Source organism: Miscanthus floridulus, chromosome 3 (assembly GCF_019320115.1).
Source record: "Miscanthus floridulus cultivar M001 chromosome 3, ASM1932011v1, whole genome shotgun sequence".
Taxonomy (NCBI): Eukaryota; Viridiplantae; Streptophyta; class Magnoliopsida; order Poales; family Poaceae; genus Miscanthus; species Miscanthus floridulus.
In genome coordinates, this window is record NC_089582.1 from 137,795,298 (window position 1) to 137,822,087 (window position 26,790).

At 47.3% G+C, this 26,790-nt stretch overlaps 3 protein-coding genes and 1 pseudogene across 3 annotated transcripts; all 4 read left to right on the forward strand.

Moving 5' to 3' along the window:
- The first annotated feature begins 758 nt into the window (after positions 1–758).
- Positions 759–1,796, forward strand: LOC136547136 (scopoletin glucosyltransferase-like; annotated as a pseudogene).
- Positions 1,797–15,915: 14,119 nt separating this feature from the next.
- Positions 15,916–16,308, forward strand: LOC136547137 (chitinase CLP-like). Its single transcript, XM_066539107.1, has one exon. It carries the CDS (start codon positions 15,916–15,918, stop codon positions 16,306–16,308), a length of 393 nt encoding a protein of 130 aa, XP_066395204.1.
- An 82-nt stretch (positions 16,309–16,390) lies between these two features.
- Positions 16,391–17,214, forward strand: LOC136544531 (chitinase CLP-like). The gene is made up of 2 exons (XM_066536665.1): positions 16,391–16,441; positions 16,513–17,214. Exons 1-2 carry the CDS (start codon positions 16,391–16,393, stop codon positions 17,212–17,214), a joined length of 753 nt encoding a protein of 250 aa, XP_066392762.1.
- Positions 17,215–21,432: 4,218 nt separating this feature from the next.
- LOC136547138 (uncharacterized) lies at positions 21,433–22,239 on the forward strand. Its single transcript, XM_066539108.1, has one exon. The coding sequence runs from the start codon at positions 21,619–21,621 to the stop codon at positions 22,021–22,023; it is 405 nt and encodes a 134-aa protein (XP_066395205.1). The 5' UTR covers positions 21,433–21,618; the 3' UTR covers positions 22,024–22,239.
- The last annotated feature ends 4,551 nt before the right edge of the window (positions 22,240–26,790 follow it).

The window sequence follows — 26,790 nt, forward strand, 5'->3', positions numbered from 1 at the left end:
ATCTTAAAAGGTCTAATAACACCCGTGATTGTATATCATGGTGTTTCTCCTTATTTTTTCCACCATGTTTTAAGAAGTTTTTCCTGGTATACCGGTATTACTTTGGTTTTTCCCGCAGGATTTCCCAAAGATTCATAATAGATGAACAGTGAAGACTACAATGAGTTAATTGATCAAGGGGGAGTATTGAGTTTTATTATTAATGATCAATTAGGAAATAATCCCAAAGGATGCCTTTTTACCTCCTCTCTCCGGTGTGTGTGTGTGTGTGTGTGTGTGTGTATATATATATATATAGGGTAAGGCTATTCTGCAGCTGGTCATAGAATAACTTATTCTATAGCCACCTTGATTTACGATAATGTTTGTACCAATTTACGATAACATGAATATGCATTTACGATACGTGTGTTACTACAACTCACGATGATATTTACCATAATGTTATAGTAAATCACTTAGTAAAGAGTTATTGTAGTCTCATAAATTAGCATAGTAACTATCGTAACCCAAAGTGGCCACATACACACACACGTACAATCATTTGCATCACTCGCTTTCTTTCGCTCCCCACGTTTAACACACCTGTCCTGGTGGAGGTGGACTGGACTACCGGAGTGACGTGGATGGTTGAGGTCCAAGTCCAACCAAGGCTGCCCCTGTTATCTTGTCGCCAAAGATACTTGAGCAGCTGAGCTCTGATCTGTTTAACTGTGTTGCAAAGGAAGAAGGGCGCTGCCAAGCAGCCATGGCTTCCAATGAGCAGCAGCCAGCAGCCAATCCATATTCTCTTCTTCCCGTATATCGCTCATGGCCACCTCATACGGTCATACCGGTCGCGGCCATGGCCGCCCTCTTTGCTTCACGTGGCATCAAGGGCACCATACTCACCACTCCCGTAAACACCACCGTTATCCGCTCGGCCGTTGACCAGGCCAACAACGCCTTCCGCGGCACCGACGCCCTGGCTATCCACATCTCCACCATCCCCTTCCCTGATGTCGGACTCCCGCCGGGCGTCGAGACCGTTGTAGGCATCTCCTCAGAGGCCGACCTCCACAAGTTGCTGGAAGCGGTCCAGCAGCTCCGCGAGCCCTTGGATCGGTTCCTGGCCGAGCACCACCCGTCCCCGACGCCGTCGTGGTCGACAGCTTCTACCTGTGGGCCGCGGACGTCGCCGCCGAGCACGGCATCCCACGGTTGTCTTTCCTTGGGAGCAGCCTGTTCGCCCGGGCCTGTAACGACTCCCTGCTGCGCAACAACTCGTTCGCGCTCGCTCCAGATGACCCCGACGCCGTCGTGTCCCTGCCGGAGCTGCCGCACCGCGTCGCGCTGAGGCGCAGCCAGGTGATGGACCCAAGAAAGGATCAGTGGAAGTGGGACTACTACCAGCTCGCGCACGCCGCGGACCGGAGGAGCTACGGCGAGGTGTTCAACAGCTTCGCCGAGCTGGAGCCGGACTACGTCGAGTACTACAGCACGGCGCTCCGCCGCCGTGTGTGGCTGGTGGGCCCGGTCGCCCACGCCAACGCCGCCAGCGAGGACATGGCACTAGCACAGAAACAAGCTTTACTTCTGGTCGGGAAATCCCTTCCGTCTCAGTTTCTCAACCGGAAGTACGAATCTAGAACTAAAGGGCTTCTCCTTTCATCCTGGTTTTTCGCCCGAGACTAAAGAGGCCTCCCGGTCTGGCCACGTGGACCGGCCCTTTAACCCCAAATGTTTTCTTTTTTTGTTTCTATTTTCAATTGATGATTCGTTTTGTTTTTCGAATAGGTTTTCGAATACGCATGGTACACTGCTAATAATATACGTATTCTACCACTACCGGCGACTGTGTAGTTACCGAGTGCCCCGATAATTACCGAGTGTCAAAAGTCGGGGCACTCGGAAAACATTACTTACCGAGTGCCAACACTCGAAAAACATAAACACCCGGTAGTAGACCACTTTACCGAGTCCGCACACTCGGTAACTTCAGACACTCGGTAAAACTACAAGTTTACCGAAGGGGCGCACTCGGTAAAAACAGACACTCGGTATTGAGGTGCCACGTCACCTAGTATACCAACCGTGCACCAAACGGCGTCACGGCATGACATGTTTACCGAGTATAGAAGTATTTGCACTCGGTAATAATAAAGTTTTACCGAGTGTAAGTGCACAACACTCGGTAAACACTATCTTTTACCGAGTGTATTGGCGCAACACTCGGTAAAATTCAACCAAATTTCTTGTTTTTCCCTTCATTCTTTTTCCTCTATCCACATATGATATTTAGTACTCCATTCCAAAATATGGTGTTTATTTCGATTTATTTAGGCTCCGTTTAGTTCCATCCAAAAACCAAAATTTTTTGTGCAGTATCCGCCACATCGAATCTTGCGGCACATGCATAGAGTACTAAATGTAGACGGAAAAAAACTAATTACACAGTTAGGTGAGAAATCGCGAGACGAAACTTTCAAACCTAATTAGTCTATAATTAGACACTAATTGCCAAATAAAAACGAAAGTGCTACAGTACCCCAAACCCAAAAATTTTTGGATCTAAACACGCCCTTACTATATTTCACAAAATTTTCATTCTTTATGATAATTAGGTACATATCGTGTAAATTTAATTTTAATAATTAAAATCGAACTCGATAAATCACGAGATTGGAAGAATTAACATTGAAGCATACATCTATGTTATAGAAAAATTTTCATAACGTTTCGGAAGTATTTTTACATTCGTCGCTGCCGAACCGGTACATCTCCCAAAGAGACGCTAAACATTCACAATGACGAGTAGGATTTCTATTAAGAGTGAAATTCAACATTATGATTTGAACTTGGAATTTTTTAGATAGTAAATAGATGACATAAAATAGTTCATGTGAAAGTTTGGTGAATTTTAGGATTAAATTGGTATTTTTTTCATTTTTGTTTTGCATGAAATAATGGATACTTTTACCGAGTGTGACCTAAAACACTCGGTAAAGGTTAGCCACGGCCCACCTGTCTGCCACAGTGGGCTGCCATGCTTCTGTTTACCGAGTGTCGTAGATCTGGGCACTCGGTAAACATGTACCAGGCCCACATGTTATTGGGCTACGGTGCTTCTGTTTACCGAGTGCCGTAAATCTGGGCACTCGGTAAACATGTACCAGGCCCACATGTAATTGGGCTGCGGTGCTTGAGTTTACCGAGTGCCGTATATCTAGGCACTCGGTAAACAGAGGCATTCACTTAGCCGTTTCTCCCTCAAATCGTGCACAGACACACACACACCGCACACGCCCGCGCATCCCCGCCGCACCGCCGCCGTCCCCCGCGCCGGCGCCTCCCCGCCGTCGCCCGCACTTGCGCCCGCGCCCGTGCCCGCGCCCGCGCCCGCGCGCTCCACGCCGACGCCGGCGCCTCCCCGCTGTCGCCGGCGCCTCCCCACCGCCGCGGCCGCCTCCTCCCCTCCACCACCGCCGCCACCGGGCGGTCCCCCACAGCCGCCGCCACCGGGAAAGGAAGGGCTGCAACCTCATCCATTGCCGAGGTTTGTTGCTAATCTATCTTCTCTGCAGTATGAAGCATCTAGGTTGCTGGTCTGTACTGAGCTGCAAAAAAGACCAACGGATTCAGAGTGCAGACAGTTGTAGATCGAATTCTGGTTGAGGGCTTTAGGTGTCGAATTAGAAACTCCAATAGGAATAAAAGTTGTAGAACTTTTCAATACCTTTCCAGAGAGTATTTAAATGCCTTTTTTCATTGAGTATTCTGGGAGATATTGAGTTCTGAATATTACTGTCAGATTTCGTCAGATTGCAATTTCAGTTTCAAACTTCAGTTTTGGTTGTTGATTTAGGGGTGGATCTGGACAGTCCCATAGTAGTGAAAGTTGTAGGACTTTTCAATATCTTTCCAATGAGTATCTAAATGCATTACCACACTATGGCAGCCACTGCAACAACTAACCAAGACAAAAGGACAAATTTTACGATATTGTGCAGCATCTAACATATTTGCAAGACAAAGCCAAGTCTTGAATTTAGTTTACCATTGATCGAGTAATGATTGATAATACAACAGTTCATAATAATGTCAAATTAAATATGCCAACATATTTCCATGTTGTTTTGTATTGTATCAATGCATGATAAAAAATCCAGAATTTCTACAAAAAAATAGATTTTTCTTCCATGACAAACCTCTGAATGGAGTTTTTCCATAGGCACCCATCCTTTAGGACCAGATAGGTCAGATATCAGGGCTGCAAGACACGTCGCTACAACCTTCTCTTCTTCTAGTAGGAGCTGTTGATTGTCTATTTCCTTCTCTGCACTTTGTATATCTAGCTTGCTGACTGCATAAATAAAACTAGTTAGGGATACACAAATAAAAATTTTGTATGAGAGCAGGTCAGTAGGATAATGCTCCTTTGGGTGAGCACTCATTTATATCTGTATCAAAGATATATGGGAATCAAATAGTTAGCTGGGGACATTGAATATTTAGCAAACTATAGCTCCTAAACAGAATTAAACTGGAAATATACTACAATGTAATAATTGACCATTAACTGTTACATTGGCCACTACTTTCTTCCTCCCTTTATACTGGTTTTTCATACTTCTCAGGATCTGATTTCCGAAGATCACACTCATTTATATCTGTATCAAAGATATATGGGAATCAAATAGTTAGCTGGGGACATTGAATATTTAGCAAACTATAGCTCCTAAACAGAATTAAACTGGAAATATACTACAATGTAATAATTGACCATTAACTGTTACATTGGCCACTACTTTCTTCCTCCATTTATACTGAACCAGAGTTTGGTGAAAAAAATCTAAAAAATAAATCACATGGACACTAGAAGACTAAACTTTCCATAACTATCTCTCTATCATGTAGACATGCCCTTGCAGAGAATATGTGTTTCGAATTGCCTCATTCGTCTTGTAAGAGATAAAGCTTTCACTAGTAGAGTGATCGATGCATAATTTTTTAAGTTTAGCTTTCACTAGTTAGGTAAAATCCTAAAGCTTGGCGTGATACAGCAGCCCCGTTAACCTTTTTGCCGGCAATAGGCAAGTGGCTTAGTGGAAGAAGTTTTAGAAGGGGAAAGCATGAGAAATTGCTACAACGACAAATCAAAAGCAAAACCACTTAAACAACATTTAAAGGTAGACGGTGCAGTCACGGTGCTCTTGTCTTCCTGCAACCTTTCTGTCCACTGGAACGAAGCCAGGATAGCAAAACCCAAACCAAGAGGGCCACGGTGCAGTCACGATGCTCTTGTCTTCCATAGTCTATATTTCCTTGGATAAAAGAACATTTTTATGGCTGCTTCAGACTTCATATGCTTGTTGAAACTCAAAAGCGCAGACGGAGTGGAAATTTATGAGACTGTTCACAAAAGATCTACAAATCGTATATCAGCTGCACATCCTGGAGTCCTAGCTGCAACACTCTCAAAGCTGGCAATGGTGATGTGATTAAAACTACTTATAGGAGTATAGAAATCATGAACAATCAGTGTTAGTGATAACCTTTCAGACACAATGATGTCACACTATGTTTTAGGACCTGTAAGAAACTACTTTTGCAATCCTCAGCATCTCTGTGGAAGTTGTGGCAACAAAACATTTGGAATGAACTACAAATGATCCTTGAACTGCAATTCTAGCATACTAACAGAAAGTGTGATCAAGAGTCAGCAATGCTATGACCTTGCAGTCACAGTCCAATAATAATTTTCTCCATTTGATTGATCTAATATTTGAGCTGTTTTGATCTGATGTCACTAGGCATGCACTACTCTGTTCTTAGATTTGAGTAATGCTGTCTGATTATTGTTCTGCTTAGGTAGCTCTCGATTGCAATACTGCCATTGTTTAGCCATGTTTGAATTAGACCCGTGCGAAAAATATTCACTGAAATATTAACTATCAATGGGTTGTCATCTCCATTCTTCATTGTCTGAAAAAGATGAATAATGGTTCTTTTGCATAGTCATCCGCATAGTAATGTTTACTTTCGGATGCTCCAGACAGGTGTCTATCTTAGCACTTGATTTCTCATAATGTAGAACTATCAATATTTCCCTAAACATTATGACTTTATCCACATGGTTTATTTGCCAAATAATTCAAGTATGTCACTGCAGAATTTGAGGCTGCCATCTCTGGTGTTCCTGGTAGTCAAAGAAAACATTATGTGTTTACTTTCAGTTTCTTGTATGGAGTAAATAGGTTATTTGTTAAAATACAGTATGAATGGATTATATTAGCTGAATTGCATTATATGTCTATGCAGTCTCTTGCTAGACAGCTAAGGTAATGATGTTAGATGAACTAAACATTGTAAAAACATACTGATATGAGAAAAGGGTCCAAAACAACAAATTTATGCTATTAGAGAATACACTGGAGGTAACTACAGAAGTAGACTTTTTGCTTCCTTCAAATCATTCCACATAAGACTTAGTGCACTACTACTCTTCCATGTGTTCCTCCATCTACAAGTGACATAGCGGCCTTTCAACCTTAGGTAAAATCTCATCATCCAATCTAGCAAACATCTTCTATGTGAATCGACTAAGAACATGAATGTCTCTTTATCATCTCATATGGTTTTTCTCTAGCACTACTACTCTATTGCTCTAAACTGCAATATCGTCTATATGTTAGGATGGATGACCGTCAGTGGATGTACACGGGCTATCAGAAGAGGGGTCAATACACAAATGAATGGATTGAGAAGGCCAATGATTTCATGACGAAGGCATTTGCAAACGGACGGCGACATGCCTGGTGTCCCTGTAGGAAGTGTAAGAACAAGGCAATGAAAACATATGAGGAGATGAGTAAAGATCTTGTCAACAATGGATTTGTAGAGAACTATACCTGGTGGACCATGCATGGTGAACGCCATCGTGCGAGAGAAGAGGTCGTGAGACAACGGATCAAGGAGTTTGATTCTGAAGCCGGGGTAGCAGAAATGTTAAATGACCATGACATGGCTTTCGATGAAGGAAGTGCAGAGCAGGAGCCAGAGCAAACTGCAAAGGCATTTTACGCCATGTTAGATGCGGCACAACAACCCCTTCACGGGCGCACCAATGTTTCTAAACTGGATGCCATTGCACATCTAATGGCTGTGAAGTCCCAGTTTAGCTGGAGTAGAGAATCCTTCGATCAACTGTTGACAGTAGTTAGCACCCTACTTCCGGATGATCACGTTCTGCCAAAGAACACGTATGAGTCAAATAAAATCCTTCGTGCACTCAAGATGTCGTACGAGCAGATGCATGCTTGTCCGAACGGATGCATCTTATTCAGGGGAGAACATGCTGACGATAAGTATTGTCCGAAGTGTAAGGCATCTAGGTACATTGAGTTAGAATCTGGTGATGGTCGGAAGACGCAAACAAAAGTCGGCGCAAAGATCCTGAGGTACCTTCCTTTCATACCGAGGATCCAACGGCTTTTCATGAGCGAGGAATCCGCAAAATAGATGACATGGCACAAAACTGGACGCCGATACACTGACAAGATGATACATCCGTCCGATGGTGAATCATGGAAAAGCTTCGATCGGAAGCATACCAACAAAGCTGACGAGGCTCGTAATGTACGCATTGCACTGGCAACTGATGGGTTCAATCCTTATGGAATGGGTTCTTCACCATACACATGTTGGCCCGTATTCGTCATCCCTCTCAACCTCCCACCTGGCGTCGCCTTTCAACAGCAAAATATTTTCTTGTCACTTATAATTCTAGGACACCCGGGGGCTAATATGAGTGTGTACATGGAGCCTTTGATAGACGATTTGGTCCGTGCATGGGACGAAGGGGTAGTGACATACGATCGATTCACAAAGACAAACTTCAGAATACATATTTGGTACCATTATTCCATGCATGACTTCCTAGCTTATGGGTTATTTTGTGGCTGGTGTGTTCACACGAAGATGCCATGCCCGATATGCAAGTCAGCTGTGGAGTTCTTTCGGTTGGAGAAGGGGGGCAAGTTTTCTTCGTTTGACAAACATCGACAATTCCTCTCTCTCTTGACCACCCATTTAGGAGAGACAAGAAGAACTTTTGAAAAGGTGTCACAATGGAAGACTCTACACCGGAAATGATGACAGGTGCCCAGGTTCTTGAGATGTTAGATGGTCTTGTGGTCGATAATGAAAAGGGGGGCTTCGTGGGATACGGAAAAGAGCATGCCTGGACACACAAGTCGTACTTGTGGAAGCTTCCTTACTTTAAGGACCTCCTTCTTCCACATAACATTGATGTAATGCACACTGAAAAGAATTTCACCGAGGCGGTCCTTCACACAATCATGGACTGGGAAAAGTCAAAGGACAATGTCAAGGCTAGATTGGATCAAGCAACGCTGTGCGATAGACCAAAGCTAAACATGTTGCCTCCCTTACGCGGGAAGTCATGGAAGAAGCCTAAGGCCAACTTCGTCCACATGAGGGCCCAAAAGAAAGAAGTTCTTCAATGGTTCCAATCATTGATGTTCCCTGACAGGTATGCAGTGAATTGGAGGAGGGGTGTGAACTTAAGTACCATGCGAATCACAGGGCTCAAGAGTCATGATTACCACATATGGATTGAACGCCTTCTTCCGGTGATGGTTCGTGGCTATTTCCCTGATCACATCTGGCGAGTGATGGCAGAGTTGAGCATGTTCTTCCGTAAGCTATGTGCTAAGGAGATATCTTGGACCGAGATTGAAGAAATGGAAAGAATGGCCCCGGTGTTGCTCTGCAAGTTGGAGAAGATCTTTCCTCCTGGCTTCTTCAATCCGATGCAACATTTGCTCTTGCACCTACCATATGAGGTAAAAATGGGGGGCCCTGTGCATGCCCGTTGGTGCTATCCAATTGAGCGATGCCTAAAGGTTCTTAGAACAAAATGCAAAAATAAACGCAAAATTGAAGCTTCCTGTGCAGAGGCATCCATTGTGGAGGAGGTGTCATACTTCACAACAAGATACTATGCCGACAACCTTCCTAACGTGCATAATCCACCCCCTCGTTACAATGATGCCGACAATCAGTCGACCCTCAGCCTTTTCCAAGGGCAACTCGGAAGTGCAAGTGAACCTACCTTGAAGATGTTGAGCCTAGAAGAGTGGCGCTCTATCCAGCTATATGTGTTGCGGAACCTTGAAGAGGTTGGCCCGTACATTGCGTAAGTTTTACACAAACTTGTTTCTTTTCTTGTCAATATTTCGCATGCACCCATCCAACCCTCTTGTTAATGGCCGTTACAACAAATTTGTTCTCCTCTACCATCATCCATCACGGAGGGAACCCACCGAAGCGGAAGTTGAAACCCTTCTAAGACATGGCGCGGGAGAACGAAATCCCACTTTTATTTGTTGGTTCAAGGAGGAGGTACTGTTCAATTTCATTGGTTGTTTGTACTTAACTCTCAACTCGACAAATATATAACGAATCATCCTACTTGAACTAGCAGGCCAAAACTGACGTGTCTATGAGTGCCGAGTTGAGGCAAGTTGCCAATGGATTTGAATTTAGGGTCAAGTCATTCTCTGTGTACGATGTCAATGGATATCGCTTTCACACAACTCGGCACGAGCAGAGTCGACCGAATCGAAGAACCACAAATACCGGTGTTTTCACGCCAGGCACAGATGGGTTGGACTACTATGGAATAATTGAAGAAATATACAAACTCAAGTTTCCTGGTTGTGTACCTCTTCGTCCTGTCATATTCAAATGCCATTGGTTTGATCCCAAAGAAGTGATAAAGACCCCTAAGCCTGGGTTAGTCGAAGTTCTAAAGTCATCCGTCTTGCTAGGAGACGACGTGTACATTGTGGCCCAACAGGCCACGCAAGTTTATTATCTCTCATACCCGTGCCAAACCAAAGACCGTCTTAAGGCGTATGATGTTGTGTACAAGGTATCGCCACATGGTAAAGTACCCATCCCAAACGATGATGATTATAACATCGATGCAAACACATATGACGGAGAGTTCTTTCAAAAAGAAGGATTAGAAGGGAGTTTTGAGATTGTCTTAGATGTAGATCTCGCAATGGAAGTAGACAATGATACGGTCATTGTTGACGGGAATGATGGAGAGGAGGTTCACAATGCGAAGAACTTGTTATTACTTGAGCAACACCATTCAGGCAGTGTTGCTAGTGATGAGACTTTGAGAGACGGTCATAATTACGTCGACAATAGCGATGATGAGATTTTTGGCCCACCTATCGATGATCTTGATGATTATTTCTAGTACATGTAAGATCTGTAGTACTTATGGCAATTTTATACATGTATGATACATTTACTTATTTTGCATCTCTTTTATACATGTATGATACATTTACTTTTGTATATGCGTACTGATAGTTTATTCCTTTTGTTGCAGGTAATTGATGGTGGGCGGTGGAATCAGGAAGATTAGGTCGGTTATGACCTTACTGGCTGGTGGCGAGGGGTCCAGCCAGGGTGGAGGAGGAGGGCGTGCACAGACTGAGGGTGGAGGGCGTGCCCAGGGAGGAGGAGGACGACGACAACGAGGGCGTGCCCAGGGAGGTGGAGCCTAGGATGGAGGTGGAGCCCAGGGTGGAGGAGGAGCCTAGGGTGGAGGAGGAGGACGGCGACGACGAGGGCGTCGAGAGCCGACACCTCCTCCATAGGACGACGACGACGAGTTCGTAGCGGCCACGGAGGAGGATGAGGAGGAGGAGGAGACCAGGGAGGAGATAGTGGAGGCGGTGGAGGAGGCACGGAGGGAGGATGAGGCCGAGCGGGCTGAGCACGAGGAGGATGCCAACTTGCTGGCAGAGGAAAATGGGGTGCCTATGGTTTGGCTACGAGGGTCGTCGCGCCTCCCAGACTTACCCATACAGAGACAGCCAGTGATTTGACCCTCCGGAACTAAGTAAGTAATTTTTGCATGTTAACACTACTTCATAGGTTTTTAAGTTATAACAGAAACTAATATTCAATCTCAATAACTTTGTGGAGGGATTGGGAAATGGTGATCCCAGGGAGTCACTCTCGCCGAGTAAACGGGATCCTGGGTCTTCTGTGCAGGGAAAACTACCCCGGGATGGTGAGGATCGATGGTGTTGTGCAGCCCGCCATGAAGTGGTCCCACTAGCACGCCGCCAATGATCAGACTGATCAAGCTGGCAGGTGTTATAACAGCAAGGCCAACCAGGTGATGAAAGAGCTGTGGGTTCATGTTCATCGCATTATGCTGATAATAACATCACATTAATTGTATATTACTGACTGTATTTGCTTGTAGGATTACTACACCTTGGCGGAGGGAGTACGTAGGGAGGACGCGGATGACGTGGTGAACAGAGTCTGTGTTCACCAAGTGCAGGACCTCTTCTACGAGACAAAGCTCCTGTGCAGAAGAATTTACCATGGCCGTAGAGGACACAGAGTCACCAGAGCGCAGGCAGTGCACCTGCCCCTGACTAAGGAGCAATACTTGACGGTAAACATGAGATTACATCATTTGCGATTAATTGCACTGAAATTGATTTATGATTTGTCATGTGCTCGTGTACGTGCATGTGCCTCCTGCTTGGTGTGCGGGGATGGGCAACTGCTGGGAGGCCATTGTGGACAAGTGGTTGAGTGAGGAGTACAAGCAATATCACGACATACGCTCACGTTGTCGTGCGATGATGTAGGGTTCCTCGCACAAACAAGGCCCCACTACCCTCAAGGAATATGCAGCCAGATATGTACGCGGATTTCATTTCGTTGTTGCTATGCTAACTTCTGAATGCATACTATCTTATTGTTGTGCTTCTTCCTGCAGACGTGGTTCCACCTCGGCCAGGAGTGCGCCTCGTTCAAGGCATATGCCTTGGCACACAAGGGCAAGGCAAAGGACCCCAACCTCGTCTACAACCCAGAGGACCCGCCCGAGGCATACAGCAACCCGAGCGTGCACAGGCGCCTCAGCGAGTACACGGCGATGGCGAGAGAGATCCATGGGTCAGAATTTGATCTGAGCACCGCTGACCTCGAGGGTGACATCGTCATGAGGTTGGGACCAGGTAAGCCACACGGGCGGTACTATATGGGCAACAGCACCATAGACACGGCCAACACTCAGACACTCGCCCAGATTAGAGCCCGGAGCACGAGTTCGAGTCCGGCCATACGCCCACGCTCACAGCCCCAGGTGGTAGCACTCCAGGTTAGTTCTGTTGCATTCGTTGTCCATTCATTTTCTACTCGTTCTTTATTTGCATTCTAACTATGTGATAAATAATTGTAGGCCCAGATTGAAGCCCTGCAGGAGTCACAGCAGGCCTCACAGAGCCAGCTTCAGGCCCTCGAGCTGTCGCACCAGGCTGAGTTGGCACAGGAGAGGGCACGAGTGCAGACCCAGCTTGAGGCCTTCCAGCAGGTGCACAAGGACTGGTACGAGTACATGGCCCGTTTTTCTCAGAGCATGGGCTAGCCTCCACCGCCTCCTCCGCCGCCGATGATACCGTTGGTGCCTCCACCTCCGCGCGACGGCACTCCTATGAGTCACTTAGATGCACTCTTCACTTTCGTGTCATATAGAGCTACCTTCGACTTATACCTTAGTTTGACCTACCATAGCTTAGACCTTAGAATTTGCTTTGATCCAGATAACTCACATGTGCAATCTCATTCTAGGGACCTTCTACAGCTGGATCGAACAACGATATGCAGTGTGATTAAGACTTGGACTTGACTCCATTTCTCCGCAGGCCTCCGACCATGTGATAGGCCATCCGACCTTGTTTGATAGTTTTGTATGTTGAACTGTGGACTTGGTTGAACTTTGTGGACTTTGGACATATGTTGATGGTGTTTGTGTACTTTGCATGGTGCTTGTCGACATATGTTTGTTATTGTGAGTGGATGTGACATTTGTGGACATATATGTGATATATATTGCCTATCTGTCATGTTATTATAATTTCCTGTGATTTTATTGCTTATTGTGACTGGATATGCACTGAAACAAACAAAAAAATTCTGTGGACATATTTTACCGAGTGTAGCACTCGGTAAAACAGAGATTCTGTCAGTTTTACCGAGTGTAGCACTCGGTAAAACAGCGAACAGAACCAAATTGGTTCTGATTCTGTGAATTTTGCCGAGGGTGCCATTTTTTACCGAGTGCCGCTTCCCCACTCGGAAATATTTGACTACTTTTTACCGAGTGAGAACACTCGGTAAACATTATTCCTGAAGTTTATTTGCAGAATTGTTTTAATCACGAAAATGGTTATTATTTTACCGAGTGTTAGGAGCTACACTCGGCAAACATTATTCAAAAAATTTATTTGCGAAATTGTTTTAATCACGAAATGCTAATTTATTTACCGAGTGCTGCTAGTGACACTCGGTAAACGTCGCCGTTAACGGTCAGTTTGGAGGCTGACGACTGTTAAGTCATAATTGTTTACCGAGTGTCATTGTAGCACTCGGTAACTCTCTGCTCCGAGTGTGCCGATATTAGACACTCGGTAAAATAACTTCACCGAGTTGTTGTTTGCCGAGTCCACTTTACTGAGTGTGGCACTCGGTAAAGAGTTTGTCGAGTGTGTAGCACTATTTGCCGAGTGTTACTCACACTCGGTAAATTAACAGTATCTCATAGTGTACACGCTTATAATGTTTGAACATTTTGTACAAACTAAAATATGAAACTAACGTATATATTATATGCATATACATATATTGTATGTTATTTTATGTACATATAATATATATATATATATATATATATATATATATATATATATATATATATATATATATAAAGCCTGCATTGTATATTCTATGGATAATAAATTCACTTCATCTGGTTTGGCTTCCATGTTTCGTGCGGTAGTATCATGAAAATAAGTATAAATTAACCATAATCATCAAATGCGACAAAATAACTCACATTGCGATCCAGACACTTGTAGAAGATACGGTCCTTGTTGGGACACTCCTTTCTCACCTGGTACTCCATCACAATCTTCTCTTCACACTTGCCGCATGCAATGAGAGGGAGGTCCGGTCTCAGTCGTTTTGAAACCCGATAAGAGGCCGAGGACCCGAAAGCAGTTACCATCTACTCTCTATACTCATTTTTAATATAATATAAATTTCTCATTTTATAAACAAATAAAATTAAAAAAAACTCTAAAATTCTCTATATCTCTAAACCATAAAGTGTGCTATGCATGCTAGAAATGAAAGCTGAATACTAGTTTTGAATAACTACTTTAACCTTCCTTCATTCAAATATGCAAACTTTAAAGTGATTTTGAGCTTAAATGGCTTACAAATAAAAAAATCCATCATAAAAAACCACATATATCTAATCCACAAAATAAAATATGTTACTGATGAAACATGAGAGTATAAAGTTGGTAACCTTTAGAACCGAAGAATCAATGGAGGAATCAAAGAAATCTTGTGATTACCGGCGATGAGGAAGAAGAGAGGCCGGTGATGAAGCAAGAACACTGAGCTCGAAGTGGCTCGGACTCGGGAAGAAAGAAAGGGTATATATGAGGGGATCTTTAGTCCCGGTTGGAGACAGCAACTAGGACTAAAAATCTCTTTCTAGTTTCGGACGGAGCCTCCAGCCGGGAGTAGACTTTTACTCCCGGTTGAAGGGACCAACTGGGAGTAAAAGTTAACCTTTAGTCCCGGTTGGTAGATCCAACCGGGACTAAAGGTCCCATGCAGCAAAAGTCTGCCGTAGTAGCCGTTGGGCAGGGACCTTTAGTCCCGGTTGGAGCTACCATTTCTCGGCGGCGGAGCAGGTGCCTGCGGTGGCTCGACGAGAAGCCACGCGGCTTAGTTGTGTACCTCACATTTGGCACACTAGCCAATTTCTCGGCGGCGGAGCTACGGGAGGTGGCGCGCGACCTACAGCTATCCGGCGGTGTAGGTGAAACTTTTTTAACTTTAACCAATTAGTAGAAAATACGTGTAATATTTATATCTACAAATAAATTTATTATGAAAGTATATTCAACGATCTATCTAATGATACTAATTATATATTATAAAGGAAAAAAATATATTTTTGGCCCTCCAACTATGACTGTAGTTTGTTTCTAGCCCTCTAACTCCAAAACCAGACACGTCCGGTCCCTTAACTCTCAAAACCGTTTAAAATTGGCCCTCGCGCCCATTCGACCGCGATTTCTGCACAGTAAACCCGTCACGACCCCGCCTGTCAGGCCTTTCCCTCTCACCGCCAGGTTGGGACCACATGTCATCCTCCTCCCTCTCTTCGCAGGCCCGTCTGTCAGGCCTTTCCCCAACCTCCCCGCTACACGTCGTTGGCACCACAGTGGCCAGCGCAGGCAGCGCTAGCCATGGCTGCTGCTGCTACTCGTGCCATGGCTGCTGCTCCTACTGCTCGTGCCCTGGCTCGCTGCTCGTCCACACGGGCCCCGCGTCCTGCTCGCCGCTCGCCTGCGCTGCCAGGGTGCCCTGCTCGCCGCTCGCCCATGCAGCGCCGACACCCCGCTCACCACTCGCCTGCGCCGCTGCGGTGCCCTGCTCGCTGCTCCCTCGCGCTGTACGGCTGCGCGCTCACCTCCCGCAGCGGCGTACGTCCGGTCTCCGCACGCTGTTCGCGTTCGCCTGCTCGTCGCCGCTGCCGAGGCCGCCTCCGCTACAGCCAAGCTGTGCAAATGCGCGTGCGGCCACCGCCTCTACAACTCCCCCCTGAAGAAGAATGCGAACACCTCGCGGAGACAGGAGGCGAGCTCGGGGACCCTCTCCAGCTTCATTTGTTTAATCTGAACACGGTAGCAATTGCATCCTATCATCAGGCAGACATCAGACGACCACACCACTCGTAGCAGCGCTCTCGGCCTCTCTCTGCCATCCTCCAGCAGCTCCAGCGCCATGGCGGCCGTCGTGGCAGCTCTGCTGCTGCTCCTATCGCCGCTCACCATGCAGAGCGCAGTTGCGAGGTCTAAGCCCCTGCCCGTCGTCGCACGCGTCATCCAGGACCGCTCCACCGGCCTCTACCTCATCAGCGTCAGGAACTACGACCCAAACCCGCTCGTCCTCGACCTCGCCGGCCCGCTCCTGTGGTGGTCGTGCATGGGGCAAGAAGAGAAAGAACACGCCATCCCCTGCAGTTCTGGCACGTGCCGCGTCGCCAACAGGAACCACCCGCCCAACTGCCCCTACGTCGACGGCGGCAGGCCGGGGTCCCCGAAGCCCAGCTGCACCTGCACAGCCTACCCCTACAACCCCGTCAACGGCAAGTGCGGCAGCGGCGGGCTCACCTAGGAGTGGCTGTCGGCGAACGCCACGGACGGGCGGCGCCCGCTGTACCCGGTGTCGTTCCGCGCCGTGGCGTCGTGCGCGCCAGATGAGCTCCCCTCCTCATCGTTCCCCAACCTCTTCCAGGCATAGGGGCCGTGCAGCCCGGGGGGAAACCTGTACTCCGGCGTGGCGGGGCTGTCGCGGTCGCCGCTCTCGCTGCCGTCGCAGGTCGCGGCGGGGCTCAAGGTGTCCAGCAAGTTCGCGCTCTGCCTCCCGCACGTGGCCATCTTCGGCGGCGGGCCCGTCCACATCCCGGGCTCGGCTGACGACGTCGAGACGGTGACCGACCACCTGAGCCGCACCCGCCTCCTCCAAAACCCGAGGAACAGCGCCTACTACGTGGATGTCGCGGGCATTGCCGTGAACGGCGCGCGTGTGGCCTTGCCGGACGGCGCCCTCGCCCTCTCCAGCCAGGGCCAGGGCGGCGTCGCGCTGAGCTCGATGACGCCCTACACGGCGCTACGCCCGGACATCTACCGCGCGGTGCTCGCAGCGTTCGACGCGGCCATGGCCGGCCTCCCGCGCGTTTCTCAGGCGCCCAAGCCGCTGGAGCGCTGCTTCAACCTGACCGTGATGAACCAGATGGGGACGTGGACCGGCTCCCTACCCGTGGCCGTCGACCTGATGCTGGCCGACGGGAAGAACTGGACGTTCACCAGCCTGAGCGCGATGCATGAGGTCGTCCCGCAGACGTTGTGCTTCGCCTTCGTGGAGATGGGGGCGGGGACTGCGGCGGCGTACGCGGTGCCGGACTCTCCGGCGGTGGTCGTCGGAGGCCACCACATGGAGAACAACCTGCTGGAGTTCGACCACAAGATGGGGGTGCTGCGCGGGGTCCGTGGCCGAGAGGGAGGTTGGGGAAAGGCCTGACAGGCGGGCCCCGCGAAGAGAGGGAGGGGGATGACAGGTGGTCTCAACCTAGCGGTGAGAGGGAAAGGCTCGACAGACGGGGTCGTGGCGGGTTTACTGTGTAGAAACCATGGTTGAATGGGCGCGAGGGCCAATTTTAAACGGTACTGAGAGTTAAGGGACTGCGCGTGTCTGGTTTTGGAGCTAGAGGGCTAGAAACAAACTGCAACCATAGTTGGAGGGCCAAAAATAGACTTTTTCCTATTATAAATATTAATAATTTTATATATATATTTGGTCAAAGTGAAAAGTATTTGAATTCTCGAGAAACGAGAATGATATCTATTTTAGGACAGAAGGAGTACATACAAATTAGTGAACATATTAGTTTTTATGAGCAATTTATATATAAACAAGGGTTTTGGCTCTGTTCGGCTCATACATAAATCGGTTGAAGCTGTTTTGTTGTGGGAGAAAAATATTATAGATTCTAGTTGATATGCCGGTTAATAAGTTCCAGCAATTACCAGAGCATAGTGATGGAGCAAAAAAAAAAAAGATGTTGGCTTGAAACAAAAGGCAAAGGCCTCGGGAGGGAGAACCAGCGGATAAAAGTAAAGGACGAAAGCGAGGCGAATGATATGGAAAGACAGCTAGCGTTGTGGGGTTTACGATCTTTCAGCTCCCTGAGCTGAGCTATTAGTAGAAACTAGCTTGAATTGTCGTGAACCATCCGAGCGCGCATCCGAGGTGTTCAAAGCCCCTTAGCAATGGGAACGGAATACTTTTGTTTGAGGAGGAACGATTGAGGAAAGAAAAAAGGAGTAGTTGTTCCCCGTCCCAATGATGGTGCTGAATCTATTTCACTTTTCAAGTTCCTCTGAAAACGCGTATAGTAATCTCATTGGCCAAAGTCGATGGGACATGGAAGTGTATGCGTTACATAAAATGGCGACTAGCATTTGGTTTTTTCATGGAAATTCGAATTTAGCCAAGGTTTATCAATTAGTTAATAATATTTTTTTCTCATAATAAACCGGTATTGGTTGGGCTTATCAGCCCAGAAACCAACCAGCGAACAGACTGCTTGATGCAGCGGCGGACCTAAAAAATATTTTAGGGGGCTGAACAACACTGCTGTTCGATCTTAAGTCTCAGCCTCCTACACTATAGAACTTTGCCTAAAAATTCAAGCTCTATAAGGGGTTTCACTGCTGCGGTATGAATAGAGGGGCTTGAGCCCCACCCACCCCCCCCCCCCCCCCCCCCCCCCCGCGCTGTGTCCGCACCTGGCTTATGAATCCTAGTGTACGTCTTTTTACTGACACCAGTACACCAAACCAAACAGACGGCGTTGATCATGCTCTGAGGGACCTGGACCTGGCTTATGAATCCTAGTGTACGTCTTTTTACTGACACCAGTACACCAAACAGACGGCGTTGATCATGCTCTGAGGGACCTGGATGGAGTAGGAGCTAAGAGCATCAACAGTGGTGAGTCGATGCATCTTAAACAAAGATCAGTTACGTCAGGAACTGGATGAGCATGTTCGGGGAGCCGTATCATATCGTGGATTATTTACTGCTGGCTGGTTTGGTATGAGAGAAAAACACTGTTCCCGGCTGGAAATTTACGATCGTTTACGAGCGAGCGATCAGGCTAGCCATGTGGGTCCCATTATAAAATAAACAAAACAATGACTGGGTGATGTCCGCAGTTGTCCCTTCCCATTTTTTTAGAGTTTATTTAAGAGCATCACTCCGGCCATAAGACTGTATGCAAAAGAGCGGTCATCGCGTGACCCAAATGCATAATAGGTATTCCACGGTGTTTTTGCGTACCGAAAACGTTCTCCAACCGAAGACGCAGACAAGGTAGCCATTTTGCGTATGAGACGAGGCGGAAGGCAAACATGCGTCGCCTCTCCCGCAAGACGCAAATCTCTGGCGCCGGTAGTGGTGGGCCCGTCGAAGGCGTCTGGTGGAGCGGACGACGACGGCGAGCTGCTTCCGCGGACGACGATGGCGAGGTGCGCCCACACCTGGAAGCTCCGCGCGAGGGAGGTCGCGTCCGCACTGTCGGTGGAGGCTGCCCTGCTTGCCTGTTCCGCGCCGCCGGGTCCGCTAGAAGCGCCTTCATGAGCAGGACATGGTCCACGACAGCTAGTCCAGCAGCGGGCGGTCGCGGCGGTGGCGGCCTCCGAGATTGGGACCACGCGGCACTCGGTGTCAAGGCCGACGACGACTGTTGCTGCTTCACGACGGCTGCTGCTGGACCGCGACGGCGGCCACGGACGACGACGACGACAAGGCAGGACGATAGCTGCTACTCCACGTTGGCTGCTGCTGGACCGCGACGGCGGCCGCGAGCTGCTCCACGGCGGCGACCAGCGGACGACGACGACGGTGGCGGCCGCGAGTTGCTCCACTGCTGGACCGCGGCGGGGTAGCTCGACGAGGACAGAGAGGTGGGGTGGGATTTGGGTTTGAGAAGCCACAAAATTAGGTACGCATGGTCTTTATTGTAGGTGATGCAAACTTGAAATGGATGCTCTATTTGCCTCCCCGCTATTGGAGATAGCCTTAGCAAAGACCATAAAACGTGTTCACAGCACAGATGGAGCCCAAAATCTTAGAAAGAGCTTGTTTGGCAGGGCTCCTCTCCGGCTCCGGCTCCGGCTCCTCCAGAGGAGCCCTGTCAAACGTTTTCTTGGAGGAGCCATTTTTCAGTAAAAAACAGAGGAGCCGGAGCCGTTTTGGAGGAGCCACAATTTGTGGCTCCTCCAAAACGGCTCCGGCTCCTCCGGAGGAGCCCCTCGGGAGGAGCCGTGCCAAACAAGCCTAAACACTCCAAACCAAACTCCACCAGCAAAGCAACTGTTCCTTCCCATTGCCCAATAAAAATCACTTTCCTCGTCTCACAAGCCAAGGCTAGCGGTCCTGCTTCCCTTTTTTTAATCAGCGTGTCGACTCATGCAAACGAATCGATTTAGTCGTTGCCACTCCTAAATTTTAGTCGGCCTCCTATCAAATGTTTAAACACATACATAGAGTATTAAATATAGACTAATTACGAAACTAATTACATAGTTTACGATTAATTTGCTAGACGGATCTTTTGAGCCTAATTAGTCCATGATTTGACAATGTTTGCTACAGCAAACACGTGCTAATGATGGATTAATTAGGCTTAAAAAATTCGTCTCGTGTAGTATTGATGGATTATGTAATTTGTTTTTTTATTAGTATCCGAATACCCCATACAACATCCTCCCGACACATCTTCTAAATTTTAGTAGCTGGATCCAAACATCCCCTTATTCCCTCTCATCGAATGAGTCGTCTCCTCCAGCAGTGATGGGTCGGTTCTATTATATTAATCTTTTTCCATTGGCCCAACGGCTCGTTAATTGGGTCTTTGATCCGCGCTCTGATCGGAGACGTTACAACCGCTCCATGGTTAGTAGGCTCCCGTCGAACAGCGTCATAGGAAAGGAGGTGGGAGCCGAGGAACAAGGCATGAGAATCACCTGAGCCGCCAGACGCCCCACCTACGGCCCCTAAAACCTAAACCGATCTAGTGAGGAGGTGTTGCCAGCAACAAAAAGACCGTCACCGGCCACCGCCGCCACTGCTGTCCGCGACTTCACCGTCGGACCTCACGCGTCACTGACAAGGACACCATTGCAAGCTCGTCTTCTACGAAGACGGCCGATGATTTGCACCTCCGCAACCCCCCCCCCCCCCCCCTATCTATCAATCCTGTACCAGTTCATGATCTAAAACTTACTATTTATCTCAAATATCAGTACACATGCTAGATCTATAGCTAAATGATCCTATAAATTCTACTAGGTTCACCAGCTCCACGTCAGATGATGGGTCGACCACCGGAGAAGCCCTTAAAGGCGCCTGACGCCTGCAAAGACATAGCAAGACAGTACATTATTACGAAAAAGAAATTAATCAAGTAATATGAAAGTAAAAAAAAAAATCGTCCGGTGCTGGACTATGGGCTTGTTGACTAGTTGCCCGACTGGCTCGAGAGGTGCTTTGCTTTGGTGGGTGCTTTGCCGCGTCTCAGCTTGTCGCACCGACGCTCGCAACTCGACTAGAGAGTGGCATGGATGGTTGAGGTCCAACCGTGCCCCACGTCTCCACCAGACCACCACCAGCTTTATTAGGCGTGATTCAGCATTTCAGCTAGCATGTTTGTCTATCCTATCCGGCTATCCTCCACCCCACCTGCAACTCTGCAAGATATTTGCGCCGCGTAGCGTAGGAGCACGAGTACTCCTACTCCTTTGCTTGCAATTCAAACCAGACCAAACGCCCATTACTTTTTCGCCGCATTTATTAAGCGCGCCTGCGCCAACCGCATTGCCGAAAGCTTCGGGCCACCTCGCACTCGCGCGCGCCTCAAAGATGCACAGGCAGCTCAGCCTCTCCGCCAGCCCCAAGCAGCAGCAGCAACCTCCGGACGGCACCGGAGACGCGGCGCAGGCGATGGCGGTGGCGGAGGACGAGTCGTCGGCCTCGCACTCGCACTCCAAGGCCAGCAGGGGGTGGTCGGCGACGGCGAGGGACGAGAGGGCCATCCACCTCATCCCGCTGCTCACCTTCCTCTGCTTCCTCCTGCTTTTCCTCTGCTCCCACGACCCGTCCGCCTGCCGGTACGTACGTTCCTCTCCTCCGGTATGTGATGGTATCAATGTGTGGACCGTTTGTCATTTCGCCTCCTGTTGCTGTTTTCTAGACATGTCGAGCTTCGCTGGAGGTGGTGGCGGCGGCGGTGCGAGATCTGGGAACCGGAGGTTAAGGATGTTTTAGACTGCTTTAGCCATTGGAGTATTATCCGATGCGCATGTTGTACTTCACTACTTGTCCAGAAGTAACCAAGTATGGGACCAAAGTATGCCACCATACAAAAACAGAATGCTGTTGCTTTGCTTTGGTAGTACTCGTCAGCATTTTCTTGATCATTTGAGTTGGATTCCTCAAACAAAATACTCCTACGGACGGAATGGATAAAAACACTTCACCGAACATGACACGAAGAGATGGCAAGGGGCCCTGGGGACAAATATGCTGAACCATATGATGTGATGACGCTCGCGCATGGCATAACTATGCTGTCTGAGTTTTGGAAGGTCCTGCTTGGACTGTGATGGCCCAACAAACCGGGCCTTATCCACACTCCACACGTCTAAGCAGTGCATGGCAATGTCATTCCAAAATTCAAAACCAAACAATTCCAGCTGAGACATGGTCTCAACACAAAATGCCTTTGTAGTAAGAGCCAAATGAGCGCATATAAGGACACCACATTCTGTTCTGTGTTTCATAAAAAGAAAAAGGAAAGGACAGTCCCCATAACAAAGGTTGAAATAAACAGCTGCGGGAACAGTTACAGCTCTCAGATACTAAGTCTGAGCAAATCCTGACAATGAAAAGGAATTGCATAAGACAACTTGGGTTGCAGCATCATGGAAATCACGTCTGAGGTCTGAAGAACAATAAACATTGTTACTACAATCATACCGTGTGACTGTTAATACTGGCAGAATGGTAAGTCACATGAGTGTCAACGAGCAGTATCATGGCAACAATAGGCAGGAGAAAGTGCAAACATGAAGGAAAAAAAAAGTTATAGACCATGCACCTGTACAAGTAATGATTTTCCACATGCCAGGAAAACATACTAAACAGCATCCCAATATACAGCATTGGATCTGTTATTCCCTTGAAAAATAGGAAATTTAGGTAACCTTAAAGACAGGATTTAGACTCGTTAGTACGGTCAACTCACCGCAATCTGGAACTGCAGCTCTGAGAAGACACAGTGCAGGGTTCACAACTGTGAGAATGTCTGGATCAAAGCATGAATAGATATTTTATGATATTGATACCATCAATCATTGCAAGAAATGATCAATAAGATCAATTGGGGGAAAACAGGGCTAGAAATCTTGACGAAGAAATAACTGGAGCCTGGAGGAATGTGAATTTCTTGAGTACAAGCATGGTGTGCCCATCTTTTACCAAATACTCAAGCAGACAAGACAGACTACCCATACAATCCAATTTCGAGACTAGTCCCTACTATGAAATTATTAAAGATAAAGGCATCTATTGTATCACATGCAGACATATTTTGAGCAGAGTCATAACAGAGTACAGCAGACTGTATCCATCAAATACAGAATAATTGGCAAAACAGCATGAGCGTAAATTTTAAGCGTTGTGTAAAATTAAGCAGTACATAAATACCTGTGAAAACTGAGACACAAAACAAGTACCTCAAGTTCCATTTGCTTCTCCCAACTTGTTCATTAGGAAAAGATGAAAACGCACTACCATATATATCACATTCATACTCAACAGAGTCCATATTGCCTAAAGCTATTTCATGCCAAAACTCTTCTTCCATATACCTTGATGGAAGACAAGCAATAAAAATTGCATGTCATGAAATGTGTAATTTTTATTCACAATCTTCCTGAACTTCCAAAATATGTACTTTCTAATAGTTTATACTGACATGTTATGCAGTACAAACAATAAAAATTGTATACCATGCACTTCCACTCATGAAGAAGGCAAACCTGTCATCCTTGGACTATTCAGCAAAACAGGAGGCTGAACTCTGACTGTAAACGGACCCGTTTGGAGGAGCTCCCGGGTGCTCCGGCTCCGGCACTGTTCATGCACTGTAGCACGGAGCCGGCGGAGCTCGAAATCGTGGCTTCGCCGGCTCCTCCTCTTTTCGGCTTCTTTTCAGTTCATTTTGCGCCTCGATTTCCGAAACGGCTCCTGCTACAGTGTTGCTACAGTACCCGAGGTGAGGAGCCGGAGCCGCCTGGAGCAGCGCCAAACGCGTCCAACACACCTAGTTCCTTCATTAGTACAGTGCCAGCAGGTACCCAGGCGGAGACAGGTGAAATATGATCTTGCATATACCTGGCATAGTTTTTAAGGCGGTAAGGCGAGGTGTGGCGCTCCACCCCCTTCCAGATGCCTAGGCGAATTAGGCGTGCGGCGAGGCGACGCCATACACATACTGCTGTTCACAATTTAAGCCTCAGAGGCACATATAACAATGACACAGATCAATAAATTAACCTCTCTTATGCAGCAAAGTTCAGACGTCAGAGAGACAAACATTCAAGCATATATTAATTATTCACAGCAATTAGGCAACCACATCAGAAGAGCACACCTGTGAGCTATCCATTCCAACTATCAAACTGTAACACATAAATAGGAGAAACGAGCAGAGCAGAGAAAGCAAAGTAGGGCACAGGAAGGAGCATAGCATGGGAACGAGGCGGACGAAGAGCAGAGGAAGAAGGGGGAGGAAGAGCAGAGGAAGAAGGGGGAGCAGCAGAGGAAAGAGGAGGGGAGGACGTAACTGCCACTCGCGCGGTCGCAGAGCAAAGTCGTGGTTGGGGACGGGGCCGGAGTCAGTCGCGGGGCTGCTCGCGGGTCACGGCGGACGGAGTGGGAGTCGGTCGCAGACAGGGCTGGAGTCGCGGACGGGCCGGACTCACGCGGGGACAGTCGCCTGCGCCGCGCCGACGCCGGATTCCAGGTGCGCCGCCGCCCTCCTCTCTCTTCCTCTCTCCTTCCTTTCCCTCTCCCTCTCCCTCTCTCAACTGACGCGATGGGGATTGGGTTGGCGGGAGGTGTAGGCGCGCAGTTGCTTCTTTTCCCACGCGCGAACATCGCTTCGCTCTTTTCCCGCGCGAGCGCGCGGCGCTGCTCTTTCCCGCGTGCTTTTCCGTCCAGCAGCGTCCGCCTCAGCGAAATCGACGCCTAGGCGACGCCATATGCGATGAGGGCGCGGCGACCGTGACGCCCCGTTTGGAATCCCGCTCGGACGACTAGGCGACACCTAGTCATCGCCTAGGCGACGCCTTAAAAACTATGATACCTGGGTTATTGCACTTGCACATGGCCAAAATATGAGAATAACATAACATTCACAAAAACCTACTTAAAGGTTCAAAACCAGAGTTATGAACAATTCAACACATGGGCTGTGGCTCACCATTTTTTCCAGCATGCACATAAAACTCAAAATACCATTACAGCAGATCGGTGTTGATTATGAACACATACTACAGCAACCCTAAGAGCTGTATGATTCAGCTCTGAGCTGTTTCATGAGCAAAATTATGGGGCACACATCTCAGAAAGACCGCTAGCGGAAATTGATTATGATATGCCATAACTTGTGAGGTGGCATCACTTAGGTATCTAAACTTAAACTATTTTGGCAGGTCCCTCCTAGGCTTAGAACAATCTGCAACTTGAGACAATTTAGTAGTTTGAGGATGAAAGTAGCATAATGCAAGTATAGCAACTTTATTGCTAATTTCTTCATTTTGTTTTCGTGCAACTACATCTGTCAACCATCATTATCATCCCTTGACCTTGTTACCTAGAAGAATATAATCAACAGAGGATACAGAGACACAACTATTAGCATATTTTGCAGCCATAGGGGCAACTTTGCTGAGATAAACTATGGGATCCTCAAACTCCTGGTTGATGGAGAAAATATGTGACAATCCAGAATCTAATCAATCCAATCTAGGCTTTGTATCTCATTGACACTCCCTCTCTCAGTGATGCATCACAACTGTTGTGCAACCTTTCCCCACATGACACAGATTTCAGAGTATCTCTGTGTACACACTTCATTACTAAATTATAGCTAGAAATGGAATTTAGAAATGGCATATTGGAGTGGAAGATGTCAACGAGCTTAAAAAGTTTGTCTCTGCTCTTGTAAAATATTATAACCCAAACAGCAGAGTCTGCTCGTACAATTGTAAATAATTAATTCATGAACATCCATCAGTTGTGTTGCTTTTCCACACGTCTATATGCCTGAAGGTCACAGCTGAATTCTACAAAAAGGTGAGCAGTCACTAAATTTGTTCACACCATAAAAGCCAATGTAGCCATGCAGGTGGCAAATACCCAGAATCCAACAGCTCTTGTGCTGTCTCAACCACAAAACATAGGGAAAAGTTCAAGACAACAAGTCAAATCCATCCGTATAGTTCAAATTTCATCTCAAATCACTCCCAGATCAGTTCACATAAATAAATGAGTTCATATTAAGCACATAGAGTCATAGCCCGTGAATTCACATCATATGAAACCTATCAAACATAGTATAGCAAAAACATGGCAGAAGCAGAAAATAGCCACTGAAGTGGTCAAATCTTTTCCAGAAATTGGTCGAATCTGTAGAACAGTTTGAATTTAGAAACATCTCAAAACTAACCATGAAACTAAAACGGTTACCATGTCAAGCTCAGTTCTACATACAATACATAAAGAGAGGATTTGCCTATCTGAAGCAAATTTGTCGCCTAGAAACGAACAGGAGAACAAATAGTAAGAGAATTACATGACACCATGTGAAACTACTCCGTATGAGCTAAGCTGCTACAGTACACATGGAATCAGGCAAAGGCAGGAACACGCTAAATTAGCGAGCGCTCAAACATGCAGGGACTGCTGCCCAGTGTACCAAACAGTCCAGCAAACCATAATTTGCAACTAAAACATAAAAGTCAAGAA